The sequence below is a fragment of the Podarcis bocagei genome (genome assembly GCF_964188305.1).
Source record: "Podarcis bocagei genome assembly, chromosome: 14".
NCBI classification, from domain to species: domain Eukaryota; kingdom Metazoa; phylum Chordata; class Lepidosauria; order Squamata; family Lacertidae; genus Podarcis; species Podarcis bocagei.
Genome location: NC_138139.1, coordinates 32,477,844 through 32,500,888, shown reverse-complemented (window position 1 = coordinate 32,500,888; position 23,045 = coordinate 32,477,844). Strand labels below are relative to the sequence as shown.

At 47.9% G+C, this 23,045-nt stretch overlaps 1 protein-coding gene across 2 annotated transcripts in view; it reads left to right on the top strand.

Annotated features, from left to right (window-relative positions):
• The first annotated feature begins 973 nt into the window (after positions 1-973).
• The window catches only part of NHERF2 (NHERF family PDZ scaffold protein 2), a 66,124-nt gene continuing 44,052 nt past the window's right edge, over positions 974-23,045 (top strand). The window contains exons 1-2 of one of the 2 annotated variants that reach the window (XM_081170920.1): positions 974-1,411; positions 9,012-9,272. In XM_081170920.1, coding sequence (XP_081027046.1) covers positions 1,109-1,411; positions 9,012-9,272 — 564 coding nt within the window. In that variant the 5' untranslated portion in view covers positions 974-1,108. The remainder of the gene's footprint in view (positions 1,412-9,011; positions 9,273-23,045) is intronic. The other variant, XM_081170919.1, reaches the window with a different exon arrangement.

Sequence of the window (23,045 nt, the reverse complement as noted above, 5' to 3'; positions counted from 1 at the left end):
CCAATCCTGTATACCAGCAGTAGCTGACCTGGCACTCTGAAGCAGTTTTGGACTACAACTCCCATCAGCCCCAGCATCCTAAGACTGTGCTTCTTTGGGGTTGATGGGAGTTGTAGTCCCAAACAGCTGGAGGGCACCGAAGGTTGGCAAAGGCACATGCCTAACTCAGTCCCGTTCCCACTGCATGCCAATGAAGCAAATGCGGAGTAAGCGTAGGCTCACTCTCCCCTTTCTATCCAGTGCGGTCCAAGTGTTTTCAACTATAACTCCCATCATTCCTGGCTGATGGGAATAGCAGTCCAACAACATGAGGAGGGCACCATCTTGGCAAAAGCAGCACCCCCTTCCCCCCTCTTTCTTCCCGGTACATTTTTGCGCCCCCAAACTCTTAAAGATCCAGCCCTGCCTAGGAATCCTTCCTGCTCCGAATACTCCCCGCCTCGCATCTCAAAAGGGTGGCTGCGAAAAGACGGGGATGGCGCTTTGCACGAGGCCAGAGGCAAGCTTTGCTCCCCTTTCTGCTGGGCGGCTGCTTCACCCGGAGTCCCGAGGCCGGCCTTCGAAAAACTGGTTGGGGGTCCGGGGAGAAGGGCTGCCTTGCCCCAACCAACTCCGCCGCCCCTTTTAATTCATCCCAGCATCAAAGGTTCTAACCCAGCCGCTTCTCCTGACCCCGCCGGCATCTGGGGGTCCTTTGCCCAGGCTGCCCTCGGGGGGAAGAGAGAGGTTACTGCAGGAGGAAGAAGAAGGGGGGACCCCCTCCCTCCCCATCTCTGGAAGGTTCCGGGTTGCAGCCTGGAGGAGGCGGGAGGGCGCAGCTGCGCCTTCGGCCTGCGAGCGCTCAGGGGGGCGCCGTCCGCTCGCTAGCTGGTCCATCGGTGCGCCGCCGCCGCAGCTTCCAGGGCCGGGCGCCTGGTCGTCGTCGTCGCGGGCGCAGGCGGGAGGGTCGGGATGGTCCCTCGGGGCGGCCCAGCGGCGGCGACGCCCCCCTAAGGGCCGCCCCCTCGCCGCTCTCCGACCGTCGGAAGCGCCTGGGGCGCAGGAGGAGGCGGCTCGGGCGCTGCTGCCGCGGTTGCTGCTGCACAGGCTGCGGGCTGGCCGGCCGGCCATGGCCAAGGAGCAGGACGCCGAGGCGGCCGGGGCGGCGTCGGCGGCCGCAGCCGGGGCGGGAGGCCCCCCCGGGAGCCGCGCTCGCCAGCAGCCGCCGCCGCCACCTCTGCAGCCGCGCCTCTGCCACATGCTGAAGGGCGACAACGGCTACGGCTTCCACCTGCACGGCGAGAAGGGCAAGAGCGGCCAGTTCATCCGCAAAGTGGAGCCCGACTCGCCGGCCGAGGCGGCCGGGCTGCGCGCCGGGGACCGCGTCGTCGAAGTCAACGGGCTCAACGTCGAGAAGGAGACGCACCACCAGGTCCGGGGAGACGGTGGGCGCTCGGGGTGGGGGTCGTCAGGAAGCCCCAAGGCTCAGCCGCAGTCTGCCGGTGCTGGTAGGGGTGACGGTGAGCCTCCAGGCTCAGGCGCAGTCTACCGTTGCTGAGCACCTGCGACACCAGAGGGCTCAGGTGGGGCTTCCCCAAGGAGGCCTGGGTGGACCTTCCTTGCCACGACCTGGCAAGGCACTTCTGACTCCTAAACTGGCATCTGTTTTAGTTTAACAACAGGGTTTGGGAGAAGAGGTGTCAATTAGTTAAAAGCAGGGCATCAATTAATTAAAAGCAGGGCGTCAATCAACGGAATCGATCGATGCTGGCAACCGTCTATGTGGTGGCCCGATGGAACCTCCTGAGGCCACGCAGTCTACCTCTAAATGACGACAGCCCCCTGGGGGCAAAGAGCGGGAGATGGCTGGCACCTTCGGAGACCTTAGAGGTGTCCAAAGCTGTGGGCTAGGGACTCTTAGCCTGATCCAACCTGCTGACTTCTGGATGGGGCTGGGGTGGACTTGGAGTGCCAGATTGAGGGGAAATGCCCTTTTGGGGGAGCAGAGGTGAAGGCAGGCCACCAAGATAGGAGCCAAAAGGACTGTTCCCATCCTCCTGCTGCTCTGGGACTGCCTGATAAGGGCTTCCAAACCAGCTTGCTTGCTCTTGCTGGTAGATATGTGCGAAGGAGGGGCCCACCTTCAGTGCCCCTTTCCTGCCCTGGCTCTCAGGGTTTACAGTTAGGAAGCTGCCTTGTACTGAGTCAGTCCATTGGGTCCGTCTCGCATAGTGTTGTCTGTAATGATTGGCAGCAGCTCTCCAGGCTTTCAAGGAGGGTTCTCTCCCAGCCCTACCCGGAGATGTTGGGGATTGAACCTGGAACCTTATGTATGCAAAGTGGACATGGTTGTGGACCTCCTAAGGAATTCTTAGTTATGTGTACTTGTGTAGGTGCTGCAGCAGATACAGGTTCCTGGAAGCCTGTAAGGTTCTTGCGGCTGCAAATGTTTTCAGGCGTGCAAGCCCAACACCTTAGGTAATGTTGGAACGTAATGTTGGAATGTAGGAAGCTCACGCCAAGTCAGACTATTGATCAAGTGGGATAGCTCAGTGGCAGAGTACCTGCTTTGCATGCAGAAGGTCCTGGGGTACAATCCTCAACAATGGCATTTCCAGGTTAGGTTGGGCATGTCCCTGTCTGCAACCCTGGAGAGCCTCTGGCAGTCAGTGTGGACAGCACTGACCTGCAGCCCTTCCCCAAAGATCTGAGAATGTGGGAAGCTGCCTTATAATGAGTCACACCTTTAGCTCAGTATTGCCTACACTTACTGGCAGTGGCTCTTCAAGTTTTCTGGAAGGGAGGCTTTCCCAACCCTACTCAGAAGAGGCTTTAAGCGACCCTTCGTACGGGTGCCTGACACTCACTCTATCTATTTGGTTGCCACGACTTGTTCTCTGGATGGATGTTTTGGATCTGCCAAGCTGGGTGCCACAGTGTCCCTTTTGACAAATATACCCCCCCCCCAGGACCACTCTGTGTCTCTTGAGATTGGTGCTCTAGTGAATGCCTGAGGCTTGAGCTCTGGATCATCGTGGTGATCCAAAAGAATTAAGCTGGGCAGGCAATTTTGTTTGCAATTTTGTTCCAATAACAATTTTTGTTGATGCTTGTCCAAAGATATGCAAAAGTTCATACCCAGTACAAAGTATCTTTTTATAATACTCCAGAATAAAAGAAATGCTTTTGAAATCTAATCTAAAAAGGAACGGAAGCAAAAATAAGAAAACAAAGGAACATAAAATAAAGAGAAAAAGGAAATAAAATGAAAATTTCACATGCAGTCATGGTCACTCCTTCTTGGAATGCATATCGTGAAGCTAGGGAGAGTATAGAAAAAGAGCAGTGATAGCAACTGAGGTTTTTAGGCTAAGTATTTGCTCTTATAAACAGAGATTTTATCCTGTAGGACTTTTTTTGGCTTAGACAGAAAGGCAGCTAAGTACTGTGGTGAATTGTGAATGGTGTAGAGAGCAGCCGGCACCAGCTTGGCGGCTTCCAGCTGTTGTCTGACTTAATCTGTTGTAGTCCAGCAACATCTGCAAGCACCAGGTTGGTGACGCTTAGCACAGCGTGAGTGAGTAGAGAGAGAATCTCAAAATGTTAGTTTTGGGGTTGGCACCCGGCGGTCTCTGGGCAAAATCTGCCCCACTCCCTGTTTGGCACCATTTTGCCTCTCGGTTACCAAGCCAAGGAGAGCACAAGTTGGATGTAGATGAGCAGTGTCTGTGGAAATGAGATGTTGCAGCAGGACAGTAGGGTGTTGGCTGTGTCCTCACCTTCCTTGCCAAGCCTGGCTCTCAAGTGAAATTAGTTTCTGACAGAATAACCTAAGAAGAGCCTGCTATGAATTTGTCCAGTCCTCTTTCGAAGCCATCCAAGTTTATGGCCGCCATTGTATCTTCTGGGAGCAAATTCCACAGTTTAACAATGCTAACTGTGCAGAGAAGTACTTTTTTGAAACTGTCCTGAATCTTCCAACAGTCAGCATTGGATCAACATTCAGCTGACTTGGGCACCAACTCTTGGGATTATCTAGATCCACTTGGTTCAGGATTCAAGAAGTGGTAACTTCGCACTGTATGAAATACCTGCATTCAGTTGGTCAGACTTATTTGCTGGAAAACATAGGTCATCACAAAAATGCAAACAGGATAGATCACAGCAGATGAGCCGCCATGTTGTACAATAGGGGTCGCCAACCTAGCACCCGCTTGCGCCATGGCACCCATGGGTGCCTCTGGGCAGGTGCCCCAGATTCTGAGCTTTCTTTCCTTTCTTATCTAGTTAAAAAAGGTCTCCAGCCCTCCTAGAAAGAAAGTTATGGAGTAAAGTGTGCAGGCACTTTCTAAGTGATTTCTATGAAATGATTGTGGTGTGGCTTACCTTGTACATTTCCCTTGGTACCGAGGGATGCTCCCTGTTGCTATTAGACAGCAACAGCGTCAGGCAAGACAATATGGTCAGGCAACCACGTCTGAAGCTGTAGAAGTGAGAAGTGAGAAGTCAGTGGACAGTCAGAGATCAGAGGTGACAGTGGCAGTGATGGGGTGAATGGGAATGTTTGTAGGAGAGTCTTTCTGCTGGAGAGAGTAGCTATGCCTTGCTCTGAGTGTAGATACCAAAATACCGGTAATTAGAACTTGTATTTATGCCCTTTTAAAATGTGTTGTGGAAGAGAAGGTTATTGGGTTGTCTTTTGGGGGGGGGGCTATTGTTATGTATTTTCTGATTTCTGTATTGTGATCTTATGTTGTGAACTGCCCTGAGATCCAAGGGTATAGGGTGGCATACAAAGAAACAAGCAATCAAATCAAGCCCCAAAGAGGATCTGAGAGGTGATCAGCTGCTCTCTTGCATCACAAAAATGACCAGCTTCCCTTGCTTTGCTGAGGAACTTACTCCCGCCAAAGCCCAGTTGCTTCCAGGAGTGTGGAGGCCTTTGTCTTTGACCCACCTCTGCCACAGCCTTACTCTGTGGTCCTGGCTTCTGTTCACTTCCCTTGGCCTGCTATGTGTATTGCTTGTGTTTTTGCAAAGCTCCTTGAATAGCTCTGCCTTCCTTCTGATCCTTCATTGCAATTGCTGCACAATTGAAACATTTACTTGCTCTGCGATTGAGCTCGGAGGCCGTCTTAATGGGAAGGAATGAGCAGGCTGGAATCTGCGTCGGAAATCAGGTTTTAGGATTTGTTTTGTTTTGTTTTCAAGCCACGGGGGTTTCCTGTCGTTTGTGCATGTAGGAGTCGAGCTGGATTGGCAACGTTCTTCTCTAACCCTCTAGCTCAGGTGAATTAGTTGCACAAAGCATAAAGCATGAATGCCTCTGTGGAAATTTTCATATTGGTAGATGAATGCAGGCTTGGAAGTAACTGCTCGCCTGGGTCGGCTGCAGTAAGCAAGAGGTGTCCTTAGGTGAACAAGCAACGGAACTTTTGCAAACTGGAAGAAGAGGCGAATAGGTCATTCCTACCCCCTACTTCTCTGGGGCCATAAATGGTATGTGTCACCAGGTGGCTGATGCAAAGTGGCTCTGAAAGGGAGCAGAAGGCCTGGCTGGCACTCGCATCATTGCTCTTCCAGCAAGCGTATGATTGGCAGTGCCTGGCTCATTGACTCTGGAGATTGCAGGCAGGAAGGATTTTCCAGCTCCCTGGCTCAGTTTAGTTAGTTCATTTTAAGATGGGCTGCACTCTGTAAATTTCACACCGTGGGCATTCTGTCATCCACAGAGACTGGCTGCGTAACCTTGTGTTCAGGGTAGATGAATGAAGAGGCACTTAGGTCCTCAGCATCGTTTGTCATTTGGTACCTTGGTGACTGGACAGTGTCCTCTCTGAGAAGCTGCATGTGGGCAAATGCAGGAGCAAATGGCTGGCACGGGCTGCCATCGCACCTCTTGACCATGCAGGCAGGGCCCCTGGCAGTCTCTGCTGGTCTGCCTGTCATGCTTTTGCACAGCTGGGAAAAGCATTCAATGAGCAGAGCAGCATAGGGGAAATGGACCCTCTCTCTCTGGTTACTAATTGCCTAAGGGGCCTCCTGGGATGATCTCTTAGCACGTGGGCAGGTACATGCTTGCAAGAGGTAATCCTGCACAGCTTTCCCCCAGTTTCCGCCTTCCCCAGCCTAGTGCCCCCCAGATGTTTTGGGCTACAGCAACTCACATCACCCCCAGTTTCATGCAGTCATTGAGGGCACCAGGTTGGGGAAGGCTGTTCTCTCTAATATTTGCTTAACTTTCATAGATTTTAACACTGTGCCATCTGCTATGAATTTTGGAAAGCTGTTTGTCCATCTGTTCTTTTATGCATTTGGAAACATTCTTAAGATACAGTGAGCAGATTTTGCATGTTGGCCCCTGAGATCAAGGAGCAGGGTTTTAGCTATTTTTGGGTACCATTGGATGCCACTTTGTATCCAGACAGAGGACTGATCTTTTCAAAAGGGTACCAATTTCAATCACTGAATCGATCAATCAATCAATCAATCAATCAATCAATCAATGTTTATTATGGCAAACAACCAGAATATTTAAACCATAATTTCTGCATAATTCTCTGCATAAACAATAAAAATGATTGATCTGTGGTTTAACAACAATCACTGATTTAACAACTGCACTGTTTGTTTGTTTTTGGTTTCTTCAAATTCCTGAGCCACCTGGCTAACAGGTTTCCTCTGTACCAAAGCTAGCCCAATTTACTGCCATTAACAGTGTCCAAACATGCTGCTCCATCTTTCCTTAGTATAAGACCATCTCTGTAAGGTAGCATGAGATTGTGAGCCCCGCTAGGTCAAGCAAGTCCCCACTTAGCCCAGCATCCTGCTTCCTACAGAGGCTGGCAAGGTGGTCTCAGGAAACAGATAAGCAGAGAATGTAGGCAGCAGCCTGCTTCTATGGTCGTTTGCCTCAGCATCTGGCATACTCAGGTAGACTTCCTCTGAACATGGAAGTTCCAGTTAGCTGTAATTAAGAACATCAGCTGGACCGGACGTTAGGCCTGTCCAGTGTAGCATCATCCCATTGTAGCCAAACAGATGTCTCCAGGAAGGTCAAAAGCAGGTACCTGAGGTACCTCAGATGAAGGTATGCACCTCTCAGATTACAGAATCCTGTTCCAAAATACTACCCTGGACTGTCTGTGGATTTTGCTAAAATTGTCCCCCTCCCCCAGCCTCAGTTGAATACACTCTGAAGTTTCCTGCCAAATCCTTGCATAGAGGATCCTGAGAGTTGGTTGGAAAAGTTGCAAAGTAAAATTGAGTCAAGGACAGATATAAAGCGTTACAGCTTGAGTTATGGGTCCGTGGCATGTCAGTCTGCGCACTGTTTTTGATAGCTTGGGGGGGGGAGGGAAACTTACATAACTGCACTGGGCAAGCACAGAATTTGGATAAGGTCACATCTGCCGACATCATCCCCAGCCCATGAAAGCTAGAGATGCCACAGCTGGTTGTCTTGTCTTGAAGGTGTTACAGTGACACACCAGAACCAAAGTAACCTCAAAGAACCAGTAGACATACCTTTAACTTGCCTTGTCCACCAGTTTGGTTCTTTCTAGTGAGTCAACTAAATATTTAGTGGATTAATCTTAGGTAGGTCTTGCAGTCATACTTTTCTGTTAGCTGAAAGTTCTCCAATCCTTGCACCACCCCACCAAATCTTCGAGTCTGCAAGTCTGTCCCATGCCCCTCCACTTTTTTCCACCCTGCTCCCCACACTCTGTCCTGAAATCCAGAAAGTGAATGCATCACAGCTCTGCTCCACTATGGTGCCAGTGTGGTGTAGTGGTTAGAGTGTCAGACCAGGACCTGGGAGTGACCAAGGTTCAAATCCCCATTTGGCCATGGGGCTTGCTGGGTGACCTTGGGCTGGTCACAGCCTCCTAGCCTTTTTTTCTTTTTCTTTTAAAATTAATTAATATTTTAAAGCTTTTCAGTTGTACAAAATAAAGGGTGGGGGGGAGAAAGAGAAGAAACATAATACAATATATGGTAACAGATATATGATTCTTATCTATGCTTAATACATATATGCCTATTAATATACTATGTTTTGTATAAACTTGTTCCAAATATCAGTATATTTATCTATTTTTTAAAAAATAATTATACTTTTCAGATATATACATTTCATTGATTTTCCAATCATTTTGACATTTTAAAACTTGACTGCCTTCCCCCTCTTTCTGCAGTTCTTTAAATTTATTTTTAATACCTTTTGCATATCCAAATTAACACAACTTACTCATTTATTTACTGTATTTTTCCGTTTATAAGACATCTCCATGTATAAGATGCCCCCTACTTTTGGGTACTCAAAAATACACAGTCCACCCTTGGCACTATCCATGTCCCCTAATTTTTGACATTTTTTAAAGGGGAAAAAACCTAGTCTTGTACATGAAAAAATATGGTATCTTCTTTAAATATATACTCTTATGTAACTGCAGGTTGTTACAATAATTCTGCCAGTGTTTTTATCTGTTTACAGTTTATCTGCAAATATTCAATAAACCATTTCCATACTTTTATAAAAAGTTTTATAAAAAGTTTCTTTATTTAGCCAAACAAACCCTGCATCTATGTTGCGAGTGCTGCCGTGCCTTCAATCCATTGGTTAAAGGTAACCATTGGTTAATAGCAGGCTTCTTCAACCTCAGCCCTCCAGATGTTTCGAGACTACAATTCCCATCATCCCGGACCACTGGTCCTGCTAGCTAGGGACCGTGGGAGTTATCGGCCAAAAACACCTGGAGGGCCGAGGTTGAGGAAGCCTGGTTAATAGGCTAGATTAGCCCAACCTACCTCACAGGGTTGTTGTGAGGATTCGCTGGAGAACCACGAATGCCACCTTGAGCTCATTGGAGGAAAAAGCTGGGATATAAACGCAGCAAATAAATAAACACAACGCACCAGGCATACGGTTTGCTCTCGGCAGAAATTCTGTAGCCGTAATTGCTTGGTTTCCACCCCTGGGAGTCCCTGCTCATATCTGTTTTCTTCCTTTCCTGCCCATCCTTCTCCAGGTGGTGCAGCGCATCAAGGCTGTGGAAGCAGAGACTCGCTTGCTGGTGGTGGACAAAGAGACCGACGAGTACCTGCGGAGCCTGCAGCTCACTTGCACCGAGGAGATGGCCCGCACGGGCATCGTGGCAAACCCCGAGGTGTCGCCGGTCAAGCCGACTGCAAGCGACAACAATGGCGAGGCCTGGAAGCCCCAGCTGGACCTCAGCAACCGAAACCTCAAGAGGCACAAGCAGAGCTTGAGCTCGGAGAGTGGGAAGAAGGTAAGGCCAATTTCGGGCGCATTCGGAGGGTCGTGTGGGTCTAACTCTGAGCAGCCAGAGGTTTCTGGGTTGCTCTGGACTTTCCAGGATGGTGGCGGCCACGCGCAAGCGTGATTTATATTTCTCCGCTTAAAGCACACTCGCATCACTTTAAGTTATGGCTCCCCTCAAAGAATCCTGGGAGCTGTAGTTTGTCAAACACGCTGGCTTCACAGAGCTGCAGTTCCCAGCACCCATTGCAAACGACAGTTCCCATGAATGTTATAGAGTGGTATGAGAGCACACTTTGAAGGCATGCGCAGCATGCCTGACTGAGTTTGCATTTAAAGAGGAAGCTACCAAATTTGCAATTTCTGAAACAACACGTGAAACAGAGAGCAGACGGCCTTTGAAATTCTGGATTTTGCAAAGCAGTTTTCCGGCCAAGTTATGAGTATACTTGCATGCATAGAAATGCCCCTCTTGGTGAAAATAAGATGCAAAAATGCATTGTATTGGGGGAATTGTATTGCAAAAAAATGTGTACTTTGGGAAAAATTGCATACAATGATGTGGATATCGGGAGAGATCGGCACTGAAATGCATGACGGATTTTCATGAGGACTAGCCAAACTTATATGGAAATGTGTAGATGTTAAGGTTGGGGAAATGAGCTGCTGAAAGAGGCTGAAATAGTCAGATTCTCCCATCCCTTGCCCAGCCACTGAAAATGCCTGATTGTGTTTCTCTTCGGCTGGAGGTGGCAGATGGACTTGCTTTGAAGGAATGCAAAAAGGCTGGCCGGGTGGGTGGGTGGGTGGGTAGGGGCACCAGCAGCATTTTGACTGGACATTGGGAGTGAGTGTCGGGACTGTGATGAATACACAGCAGAGGGAGGTTTTTAGTTGGGCTTTCTTGCACCAGGGAGGGGTGTGGTGGTGGGAGGGATAATCTGGCATTAGCGGAAGGGGAAGGGTTAGGGGAATGAAGTGGTCCTTAGTTACTCTGTGGCAAATGAGGTCAAGATGTGTCTTTAGGGCTCTATTTACAGGCGCCTGGGGTCATGCCATCAGCAGATTCTCTAGGCTGAAAAGGGGGCTAAGATATTAACTCCATTAATTCCGACCTCATGGCATGCGAGATGGAAGGTGTGCCCATTTGGTGGTTTGTAGCAAAACAGGCAGGCAAAACGGGAATTCTGCGACCACGAAACCCAGATTCTGTGTCCTGAATAATTGTGAACCTGGATAGCTCAGTTGGTTGGAGTTGGTTGAAGGGAAGCTAAGCAGGTTTGCAAAAGTTTGCAGACAGTTTTGGATTGGCTCTCGATAGAGTAAAGGGTATTTGTTTGGGTGTGGGCAGAAGGAACTACATGGATAACTGAAGTCCCAACATTTGTTTGAAGTATTGTTCCCCCTCCTCCTACCCAAACTTGCAAAACTTCTTCTGCATCAGACATCACTCACCTTGGTTCTATGCAAATGTAATTAAATTGGAGAAATAAATGACAACAATAATAAAACAAGTCAGAATTGCTACCTAGCTGAGAAACTTGACAAAAAAATTCCTCTCTTCATTTAAATTTCCTGTATTGGAAATGGTTTTTCATAGTGGTGTTTAGACAGGCAGCCTTGTTTTTTTTTTAAAAAAAAACAGCCTCAATGTGGACTAGTGATTTGTGAGCTCTTCTTTGAAATACAGTTAAATTTACAGAATGATCCTATCCATATATGCCTGGCCTTTGCATAGGCCTTTGGGTTTGTGTGCAAGAGAGAGGTGTATTGAGGTTTTGGTTGCTGCTGTGTTTTAATTTGTATTTTGAATCCAGTTGTTTTTTTAAAAAAATGCTGCTTTTCATATTATAGTTAAATTTGATTCTGAAATGTGTGCATTTCTGCCCTGGGACCTTTGGGTGATGGGCAGATTATTATTTGAAATGAGCACATGAATAAATATTTTAATGGGGCTTGCTCCCAGGCAAGGGCAGACAGTCTTGCACCAGGTACGTCTTAAACCGGTCAAGAACCCTACTGATTTTATGGGTGTCTTTGGATTGTAACGAGCCCAAGGCCAGGAGCCCTGATAACCTCAGGCAAGGGCATGTAGCTCAGCTCCTGAGAATGCCGTCATGTTCCCTTGACTCCTTTACAAATACACTTCCGCTCTTGCTCTGCGCAGGATTTTGAAAAGGAGAAAAAGCAACAGCGAACAGAGAGGGTCACCATCAGGTCAGGTTTATAAAGCTTAAATTACAGCTGCTGCGAAACACCTTATTAGAGAGACCCTGGGGCAGGATCTGCAGCCTTCCCAGCACTAATTAGCCCACTTGTGATGTTTTCCAGGGGAGTGGGTGGAAATCGCTCTCGCATGTTGCGAATGGATCGCTAAGGGGAAGGGAAGCACCAGCCCCTCTCCTGAGTAAAGTTGAACTCATGGCAGTGTGTACCCCACTACAGTGGTACCTTGGTTTAAGAACAGCTTAGTTTATGAACAGCTTGGATTAAGAATGCTTCAAACCCGGAAGTAGGTGTTTTGGTTTGTGAACTTTGCCTTGGAAGCAGAACATGTTCCGCTTCCTGTTGAGTGTGTTCCATTTGTAAATTGAGTCCCCTGCTGCTATGGGAAAGCACTCTTTGGTTTAAGAACGGACTTCCGGAATGGATTAAGTTCGTAAACCAAGGTATCACTGTATGATTTTTTTAAAAAGGGAATAAATTAAATTATATGCCCCATGGAAATCTCAGTTATGCAACCTGCCAAAATGAGGCAGATAAGTATATTTACATTTTTGTCCCACCCTCCTCTTATTCTGCTTTATTGGGGTGAGGGGCAGTGACTAACATTTTCTGTCTGCTGTAACTTTTCTTCATCCATATGTCCCCCTTAGTTAGCTTCTCAGAGTTCAGCACATAAATGTATCTGTGCTTTCAGGTTTATACTGAAGACTATAGACCTGCTCTTTTTTAAAAAAAAAATAAATTAAAATTAAAATCCATTTCTGACGTCTTGCAGGATTGTGGCCTTTGGCGCAGAGCCTGGCTGCTCTCATGCAGACTTTTAACTGGTGAGGCTCCGATTTAGGGTCCTCTGCAACGGAACTGCAGACCCCCCTCAAACGTTTTCCAGATTCTATACAGGGCTGGCTTTTAAAAACTCAAAACATTCATATCCAGCCCAGGAAAGGTTCGTTTTAAGTCTTTTATCAGAGAAGCTCCGATTGCGAGGGAAGATTGCACAGTGGCATATTTCAGGCCTCAACGGCGTGCTTTTCTGAGAGGACAAGGAAGATTCATGGCTGTTTGAGAGCTTGCCACGTTGCTGACACAGTCCAGTTTAAACTGTCGCTAGAACCAATGAGACATGTTATCGTCCCAGGTAGGTAGCTCAGTTGGTTAGAGCTTGGTGCTGATAACGCCAAGGTTGCAGGTTTGATTCTTCTATAGGACAGCTGCATATTCCTGCACTGCAGGGGGGTTGGACTCTAGAACAGCAGTGGGGATAGTTTTCTCAGCCCGAGGGCCGCAATTTCCTGTGGGCAACCTTCCAGGGGCCACATGCCCACAGTGGGGAGGGCTAAAGGCAAAAGTGGGCAGGGGAATGAGTGTCAATTTTATCTTTGTACAGTGGGCTAGTTTCTACATCCGCTGCGCTTTCCATCCTCCAGGCAAGCAGGAGACATCATCAGAATTCAAGGACGTGTCCCAGGCAGGCAGTAATCCTCCAGGAGGGGATGGAGCAGGGGCGTGGCTTCGGGAGAGTTCCGAGGGCCAGATAAGAAGCTTGGAGGGCCGTAGGTTCCCCACCCCTGTTGTAAAACATGTTAATGCTCTTCTTGGCACCTTGACCCCCTTGGCTTTTCCTTCTCCCTGCCTGTCACCACCATTCTTATTATTGTTATCATTTCTCTCTGTAGTTTTCCCTTCACCGTGCTACAGTTCCCAGCACCCTTAAACTGCAGTTCCCATTATGCCTTGGGAGGAAGTGCTTTAGATGCGCGCTGAACATGCTTGAAATCTGCAGTGTGGATCTGCCAGCGTTCTTGCAGAAAGCGCAAGCCCGCAACCGAGGGAGGGTCCAGGGCGGGCATGGGATCAAAGTGTGCGCTCGGTGCCATACGCATGACCTCAGAGCATCCTCCTCTCCTTCTCCCGCCTCCCATTAGAGTTCTGGTCAGGAACTTGAACCGCCTGGTTGTTTTTGAGTTGGGGTGTTGGCAGGAAGCCCCTCCCAAGAAGGAAGGTATCCACCCCGCAACAGAAATTTCCTCTGCAGCTGTATTTTTAGTGAAACACAAAGCAAGTGGAAACGGTTGGGAGGTGGGGGCAAGATTAGCATCAGGATGGGCTAGGCTGGGCCCCACGTTTGTTCCCAGGGACTCAAGCGAGCACCGTGGGTCTCTGGACCAAAGGAGCTTCAGATTCCCAGCAGAAAGGGTGGCTGCTGCTGAGGAATTGTGCACCAATGTCTCAGTGCAAGACTTGGCAGTGTGATGTTTCCATGGCCAGGATCAGGCCGCTGGGTGCAAAAGAACAATACTGTAAAATCATCTTGTTAGTCCTCATGCTGGCTCTAAAGAGATGGAAGTGGTACCCCAACATCTTGACCCTCTTCTTCCATTGCCCAGGATTTTTGTTTATTTATTGTGTATTTGTTGCATTTATATCCCACCCTTCCTCTGAGGAGTACATGGCTCTTTTCCTCCCCATCTCACCCTCACGACAACCCTGTGAGGGAGGTTAGGCTGAGAGCGAGTGACTGAGATCACCCGGTGAGCTTCATGACAGAGTGGGGGATTTGAACCCTGGTTTCCCAGGTCCTAGTCCGATGTTCTGACCACTACATCATGCTGGCATTGCATATAAGAGGTTCTGGCTCAAAACCTGCCTCAGTGCATGTTTTACACAGATAAAATGGGTACAAAGATGCATAGTTTGTGAAATACAAAAGTGCTTCAGAGACAGTGCTTCACGTGGGTTGAAAAATATCAATTTGTAGATTGATGGAGAAACAGGAAGTAGGAGACTTATGAACGAACACATGCAAAACGGAGACATATCAAGTGATCTTGAGCGTGCAATAGGGAACAAAAACCTCATTATCCAAAGGGGCACTCCCTTATCCCTGATCTAACTCAAATGAGATAGTGAGAGCCAGTGCAGTACAGTGGTTAGAATATTATTCTAGGACCCAGGAGACCAGGGTTCGAATCCCACTTGGCTATGAAGCTCCCTGGGTGCCCTTAGGCCCATCATTACCTCGCAGGGTTGTTGTGGGGAATAAATGAGGAGCAGTTGCCTCTTTTTTCTTCCCTGGGTTCCTGCCTGGTGAATGGGTCTGGAAAGGACTGGGCGGTCTCAAATTCTCAATCTCTCTCTAGCCAAATAAGAAAGAGTGTTGTTGTTTTTAAAAAAAATGTAAACTTCCTTTATTCGGGGAATTAATTAATAAGCCAGAAACTTTCAAACTCACTCACTGGCTTGTAAGAATATTAAATAGCTGTAAACTAATTAGGAATATGTTGGCAGGACCCAGGCAACTGCGTAAGCTCTCGTGTACTCCTTATTCTGCAGATCCCCAGCTTAATCTTTTACATCTGACTGTTTAAGCGTTTGCCTGACAAACAGAGCAGCATTCAAGCAAGCCACAGATTTAAGTGGTGGCTTTAAAGTTCTCTGAAGGGCCTTTTAATTCCATTAACGGGTTGGCGAATGCGGGATTAGCGGGTCATTTAAGACCTCTGAGCGGCTCCTCATTGGGATTTCTGATAAAGGAGCTCTGGGGGAAAACCCAAAGGCCCCAATAGACCAGAGCTGATTTCCCCACGGGTTTGAAGGGAGCCAGGAGGTATTTTAGAAGCTCCCTGAGGGGCTGGAAGAGGCAAATTGAGCAGTAGTCAGGTGCTGACAACTCAGAACCATGGAAGGGACCTGAGGGTCATCAACAGTGCAATGCTCCCTGCAATGCCATGGGTGGCCAAAGAGAGAGAGAATTGAGATTGCAAAGTTGTGCACATGGAACAATTGATGCAGGTTTCTCAGACTTCTCAGTGTGCATTTGTGATGATTTGCACTCATGATGGTCTTGGAGCGGTTGGCACTCTGATTCCATGAGAAGAGCCTGATGAATCAAGCCAGAGGAGACCTAACTTGCCTGACATCCTGGTCTCCCAGTGGCCAACCAGAAGCCAGTGGGAAACACTCAAGCAGAACCTTCAAACATCTGAGGCTGGAGGAGAAGGCTTTCAGGTCAGGGAAGATGATGTCCGGCTTCAGTCCCCTCACCTCTTGTTTTTAGAAAACAAGCACTTCTCTCGAATTTGAGATAGGCCAGTGTGTCTGGTCCCCAGGAAAGCAAGATGTTCAACTTGGTCCAGAGAGGGGTTGGGGAGAGGAATTATTTTGAGCCAGGGCATAGGTTTTTCAGAGGCATGTGAACTAGTAATGGAGGCAGTGCCTCTGAGCAGGACTTGATCTCCTTGCCCTTACCACCAAACAACCATAAACTTATAAAGTCCACAAACTAGAAGCCTCAGGTCCCAGTTCCTCTCTTCTTAAGAGATTAGATGCAATGGTTCTGTTAAAAGCTCATGGCTGCTGTTGTCCCTGGATACCTTTTTGCAGGGGAAAGAACATCAACAGACTTTGCTGCACGATCTCCTCCACCCCATCTTTGGTGTCCTTTAGGGCCTCCTTTTGCTTTCTCGGAACCAAGTGGCTCACAGCTCTGTTCTCTTTCGGGGAAAGGGCCTGCTGGTGATGTTTCCTGGAAGTAGAGCTGTGTTTATGCCAACGGCCCAAGCGATTTGGTGATGATGGGTGGTGGGGAAAGAGTTCCATTAACATGTCTGTGATGATCTCTAGGGATGGGAGATCGCTAGGGATGGGGGGGGAAAGTCGACCCAACTGACAATTAAAAGCGAACCTGCCAAATTCACACTTTGCAAAACAATGCAAGAACACAGCCTCCTTGGAAATACATGCTTTCCTGACTTTTGCAGTGCAGTTGTGATGGGTACAAAAATGCATGTGCTAAGGTAAAGTGTGCATAAAAATGCATATATTGGTAAAAAATAACATGCAAAGGGGGAAAATTGCTATGTAAACAAGTGTACTTTAGGCAAAATTGCATACAAAACGTGTATATTAGGAGGAATTTGCACTAAAATGCTGATGAATTCTAAGGAGGGTTTTTAACAACGCAAACAGATGTGGCGAACTGAATTTAAGACTGGAAAAATGAGAAGCTGAAAATGACAGATTTCCCTCTGCTTAGGGATCACCCAAGGTGACTGGGCAATCTTCTCAGGATTCAGAAAAAGGCAATCTCTTGCAGTTTTGCAGAGGATACTGCAATGGCACTTGGGCGGCTGCCATCGATGCTGGGTCAGCGCTAGTGTGCCAGCATTGTTGGTTGGCCCCAAGGGGGTGTGACGAGGGCAAGGAGGCTCCCCTGGGTTGTGGGTGGGCTTGCTACTTGGTGAGAGATTGGAGCAGCTGCAGGTGCATGCGTGTGGGTTCACCTGGCTCCCAAGAGTGAAGTGGAATGGCAGGGAGCTGCGTCTGTGGTTAGAGCATGAATCCAGCTCACAAACACATATTCAGTGTGATTGGTGGGAGATTTTGCTACTTCATATTCTTTTGATTGGCTGGTTGTAATTAGAATCCTGTTAACTGCTTTAGAGTGGGTGTTTGGGGGCCCAGAGCAGTATATATAGATACATAGTAACATTTATCCAGTTTTTAAGGATTATTTTATGGATTGTGTTATTGTATGATTAAAAAAAAAAAATCTACAGTGGTACCTCGGGTTACATACGCTTCAGGTTACAGACTTCGCTAACCCAGAAATAGTACCTTGGGTTAAGAACTTTGCTTCAGGATGAGAACAGAAATCGTGCTCCGGCGGCACAGCAGCAGCAGGAGGCCCTATTAGCTAAAGTAGTGCTTCAGGTTAAGAACAGTTTCAGGTTAAGAATGGACCTCTGGAACGAATTAAGTACTTAACCCGAGGTACCACTGTATTTGCCTGTTTGCAAATTGCTCTATGGCTTTTGCAAAGGGTGGCAACATAAATTATCTAACTAAGGAACGCACTGCTACATTGGAACCCTGAGAAATTATCCCCTTCTTTCATACCGCTAGGGTAGCCATGCAAACCCCTTTTTCAACATGTCAGGGAGCTGCCTTTTAGCCTTTTACCGACACAGTGGTCAAGATAACTTGCCTTTTCTTTAAAACCTCTGGCAAAAAACAACCTCCCTGGCTGACTGTTCTGAACAAAGGCTGGGATCTGTGGACAGGTTCCCAAATGCTTCAGCCGTAATTCAGAGCAATATATCAGGATTATCATGCCAGGTTAATAGCTATGAAGCCTTCTTGATAGACTCTGATTAAAAGCACCTTCAGAAGCCAAGTGCGTCATAATGGAGACAGATCTGCCACTCTGGAAAAGCCTGCAGTGATGGAGAGCAGAATCCGTCAGGGTTTTGCAGACAGAATAGTCAGTGGATTGGAGCGCTGTTCCTGTAAGCAAGGGCTATTGGGGGGGGTAGTGGGGGAAAAGACGATTAAAATGGAGACATGGCAGGGCAGGCTTCGCCAACCTGGTGCTCCCCAGATGTTTGGGACTGCAACCTCATTCAGCATAGCTGTAGGATGCTGGGGCTGATGGCAGCTGTAGTCTAAAATATCTGGAGGGTGTGAGGTTGAAGCACAGGGGTGGGGGAGAATTGCTCTTGCGCTTGAATCCTGTTTGCATTTAGTTGGCCACTGTGAGAGCAGGATTCTGGACTAGATGGGCCATCAATCTGGTCCAGCAGGCTCTTCTTATGTTCCTAGATTAGGGAAGGCTTGGACAGATCTCTGTTCTGATCTTGCAGGGCACTATTTACATTCCTGCTAAAGACCTCGATTAGCCGCTTAGCTTTAATTAACAGCACTGTTATGTCAGCTCAAAATTTCCTCTTGTGTTGACAGTAAGCCATCTAAAGCGCTGTTCCTGGCCTAGGTAACATTTCAAGGCCAGCAGCTTTGGTTGTTGGTGTGGAAACCCTCTCAGGCAAAACCAAGAGGTTTTCCCCCCCCAGCTGTCTTTGATGAAAATTACATTTACAGTGGTACCTCTGGTTACATAATTAATTCTTAGATCTGTTCTTAACCTGAAACTGTTCTTAACCTGAAGCACCACTTTAGCTAATGGGGCCTCTTGCTGCCGCTGCGCTGCCGCTGCATGATTTCTGTTCTCATCCTGAAGCAAAGTTCTTAACCCAAGGTAATATTTCTGGGTTAGCAGAGTCTGTAACCTGAAGCGTATGTAACCTGAAGCGTATGTAACCTGAAGTACCACTGTATAGCTTTAATAGTAGTAAGAAGTGGAACATACATAACATGACTACAGAATCTCTCCAAGAAAGCACCTGTAGTCAAGAAACGGAAGCCAACAGCTTTCTGAGGAGAACCATTTTGCTCTGGGGATAGTGGTATCAACTGAGCTGCCATTGGCCTACCTGCCATGGCGAGTGACAAAAAGCCAGCACATTCCAGGGACGCCCTGGAAGGCTGAGGCCCTACTTTGTAAGGTCAATAACTTGTTCCTGCATTATAGCCATTTCCAAAAAGGTTGGGTCACCTGGATATTTCTCAGAGGCCTCTGAGGCCTGTTTCACACCCCCATTTAACTATAAGCATTACGTTAAAAAAAAAAAGTGAGCATCAGTACAAGCTGTTCATTGTATGAATCTTAACAACAAGAATTTGGTACCTGAGTTGTTTTCCTTTCCTTTCCCCTCCTCATTCATTTTTCCTTTTGTGTCATGTCTTTATAGATTGTTAATCCTGAGGGCTAGGACTGTGTTGTGCTCTATTGATCTGTAAGTCCCCCTGAGACCTTTTTCTGGCTGAAGAGCAGGGTGTTAAATGCTTTGAATGAGCAAATAGATACCAATACTAATGATTTGCGAGTGAGTAGATTGATCTGGACAGGCAAGACAGCTTTGGTGCCCAGGAGACTGTGAGTAAAGGCAGTGGGATCAAAGAGGTCGAGTTACACATAACTGATTTGAACTCAGCTTGTGAAATCTTTAGCTTCAGATTTGAGGCAAGTCTCTAGTGGAACAAAAACGTTTTGAAACATGGGGCCTACAGGTTCAGTAAAGATTTATAGACACACTTCTTCTTTGACTTCAGGATTATGTTTTTGGATGCTGCCTTTGGAGAAGTTGAGGTGCTTGAAGTGGGATGAAGATGAGTTGTAGGATTCAATGTGGAGCTGTTTTATGTTGAGCCTTCCCCAATCTGAAGCCTGTTTTGGGCTTCAGCTCCCATCATCCTCAGGCAGCTCCATGGTCCCAAACATCTGGAGGGCACCAGGTTCGGGAAGGCTGGTAAAATATGTCTGCTCTAGCATATATCTCCCTAAGGAGATGATGGACTTTTAGGAGGAATTTAAAGACCTTCCTGTTTCCTCAAGGCATTTGATGGCTAGAAGATTGTATTCTTGGTAACCCCATAATCACCAGCTGAGAGAATGTTTTTAGAATGTTTCTAACTGTTTTTAGAATGCCTTTGACTATGTTTTTATTATAATTGGTGTGTTTGCCACACTGAGCTTTTTCAGGAGGAAGGGCAGGGCAAAACATTGAAATAAATAACGAATATGGTTTCTTGACAAGGGCCTCTGGCGATACTAGGGTCTCCTTAGCAAGGGAAGCTTGCAGTGTTTGTGACTTCTTAGTTTAGAGAAAGGTTGGGCAAGAGGTGACACGATACATGTTTGCAAAATTATGCATGGCATAGAGAAAGTGTACAGTATAGAGAAAAGTCTTTCTCCCTCTCTCATAACTCTAGAATTTGTGGACATCCAGCAAAGCAGAATGTTGGAATTCAGGATTTAGAGAGGATAGCCATGACGGCTTGGCTCTGCCTCCACAGTTGGAGGCAGCAATGCTTCTGAATACCAGTTGCTGGAAACCACAGTGACAGAGAGTCAGTCGCTCTTGTACAGTGGTACCTCAGGTTACATACGCTTCAGGTTACATACGCTTCAGGTTACAGACTCCGCTAACCCAGAAATAGTGCTTCAGGTTAAGAACTTTGCTTCAGGATAAGAACAGAAATTGTGCTCCAGTGGCGCGGCAGCAGCAGGAGGCCCCATTAGCTAAAGTGGTGCTTCAGGTTGAGAACAGTTTCAGGTTAAGAACGGACCTCCGGAATGAATTAAGTACATAACCAGAGGTACCACTGTACTCAGATCCTGCTTGTGGGCTTCCTATTGAGGAATCTATCCCATTGACTCATTGGCCTGATCCAGCAGGACTCTTCTTCATCTGGGCTGGTCCAACCACTGGGCACATAGCTGTCAACTTTTCCCTTTTCTTGCGAGGAATCCTATTCAGAATAAGGGAATTTTCCTTAAAAAAAGGAAAACGTTGACAGCTATGATTGGGCACCCACTTCATGTGGCAGATTTGGGATGGGTGGGCAATAGCAGTGAGGGACTGGAGAGCAAAGCAGGGGAGGGGGGAATGAAGAACCTGCCCTTCATCTCTAGAGCAGTGTTTCCCAACCACTGTTCCGCGGCACACTAGTGTGCCGCGAGATGTTGCCTGGTGTGCCGCGAGATATTGCCTGGAGGGAGGCGGGCGAGTCGGGCAGCGAGAGGCGGGGCGGCGGCGGCGAGGAGAGGCTGCCCAGCGCGGGGCTCTCGCCGTCTGCCTGCCTGGCTGCCTGCGAGCTCGGCGGGCAGCGCCTCCGTCCGCAGCGCCCGCCTCGCGGCTCTCATTCCCTGCCCCTGTCAAAGCTCACCCAGCCAAGCCGCGCTCTCCTTCCTGCCTTGCTTTGCTGCCTCCTCCCCCCGCACCCCCAAAGCTTGGAGGTTCCCTGGCAAGGGGGAGGGGAAAAAATTGAAACTTACACTTTCGTGCGTCCCTCCCGGCGTGACGCTGCGCGCTGACGTCACGGGGCTGTAATGGTGGTGTGCCTCGAGATTTTTTTCATCAAACAAGTGTGCCTTTGCCCAAAAAAGGTTGGGAAACACTGCTCTAGAGCTCCCTTTCTGCCTTTAAGATGCTGCCCCATCAACAAGGCAGCTTGTTTTGCTACATGAAGTATGGTGTGTGCCTTTGTGGGCACCATCTTGTCTGCCTCAGGCATCGACATTTCTTCATCTGGCCTTGCCAGTCATTAAAAGCAGGAGGACAGGACAATAAAAATGGAGTAAATGTACACAAGAAGTGTGGGGGATTCAGCAGTGGGGCTGATGGGTGCTGCAGGCCCGCAACACCTGGAGAGCACCAGAGAAGGCTGTTCTCTGCAGCAAGATTGGAACGTGTTGGGCCTGTGCCATGTTGCTAACAGTTCTCCTGTTGACACAGCCGTGACACAAATGAAGAAGCAGGTCAGGAACGCCTTCCAAGATGGAGCAAACATACTTGATCAGCTCCAGCCAAAAGCAGAGGTCCTTTCTGTCTCCTTTCCAGGCTCACACTACCTTCATATGCAGCCAGGGTATAAAAGGGTTGGTGGCTTTATTCACGAATATTGAATATAGTAAGGGCTGCTGCCCCTGTCTGCATGGCTTTCCAAACCCCTGACTCCCCTTGCCAAGCCCCACCCATCTCCTTATAGCTCACCCAAACTCCAATCCTATCCCAGCTCCTATATCCCCTCACAGCTCCTCTGTGTCGCACCATCTTTGCTTTATCCAAACTTCTGTTACGGTAAGAAATGCCGCTGCTTTCTACAAGTAGTTCTTTCATGCCTCTCACAATCACTTCTGGGTGTCTGTGCTCATCAGGGAGAAAACACCTATCCCTGGTGCTCACGGCCACCCAACTGCCATGAAAGATGTGGATCAATTTTGGGTCGGTTTCAACACTCCGTGTCTTCCTTCCTTGCTAAGTTTCCTTCCAGTTTACGTGAGTCTTGGCAATCTTCAGATAAACTCCCTAATGAATCACTTTGGTACCAGCTGATAATGTGGCCCTTTGTTCTTTCATCCCCTTGGCGCCTCTTTTTCCAGAAAGGTAGATTGCGCTGGCCTCTTGCAGGATAAGCAGAAACAGAGGCCTTGGGGGTCCTCTTAAAGTTTGCTGTAATAAATGTGTTGGCCTTTAAAGGTGCCACAAGCTTCTTTGTTTTTTGTGCGCCGCTTGTATACTTGGCCCTGCATAACCCAGTTTATTGTGTAAAACCAGAGAAGTTGAGCAGATTTTTAACTAAAAAAAAATCGTTTAAAAACAAAGCAGCTATTTTTTGCCCTCTCTTACACCTTTGTTAGAGGGACATTTGCCAAGAGGCGAAATCTTAGACCATAATGGCTGCTTTCAGAGTGTATGGAGAGAAAACGGTTCCTGGTCACTCTGTCCTCTTTGCTTTGTCTTGGATCAAGATAGATTAGATTCCATCGCAACATTCTTCCCAGCAAAGGGCGGGAATGGATTATATTTGGCTGCTAAGCTGAAAACGGAGCTGATAGACCCTGCCCACCACACCACACACACCCTCCGCCTCTCCGGAGATGGCGCTGCTCTCTGCGGGGTTATCTGACCCAGCTGATAATTCGTGATTTGTACCTGCTTAAAAGTAAATTGAAGAATGTGGAAAGGTGGAGACGTGCTGGCTGGGAGTTGTATCCTGAAACATCTCTGCGGTTTCACAGGGTTGGGCGAAGGCTGGCATAGGATATGCAGTGCTCAGAGTGACGTGTGTTGGTAGAGGCGTACGTGAACAGCCGTAAGACGGTTTTTATCGGGCTCAGCCACGTGTGTTCCTGGCAGCTGCTGCATTTTGATAAGCT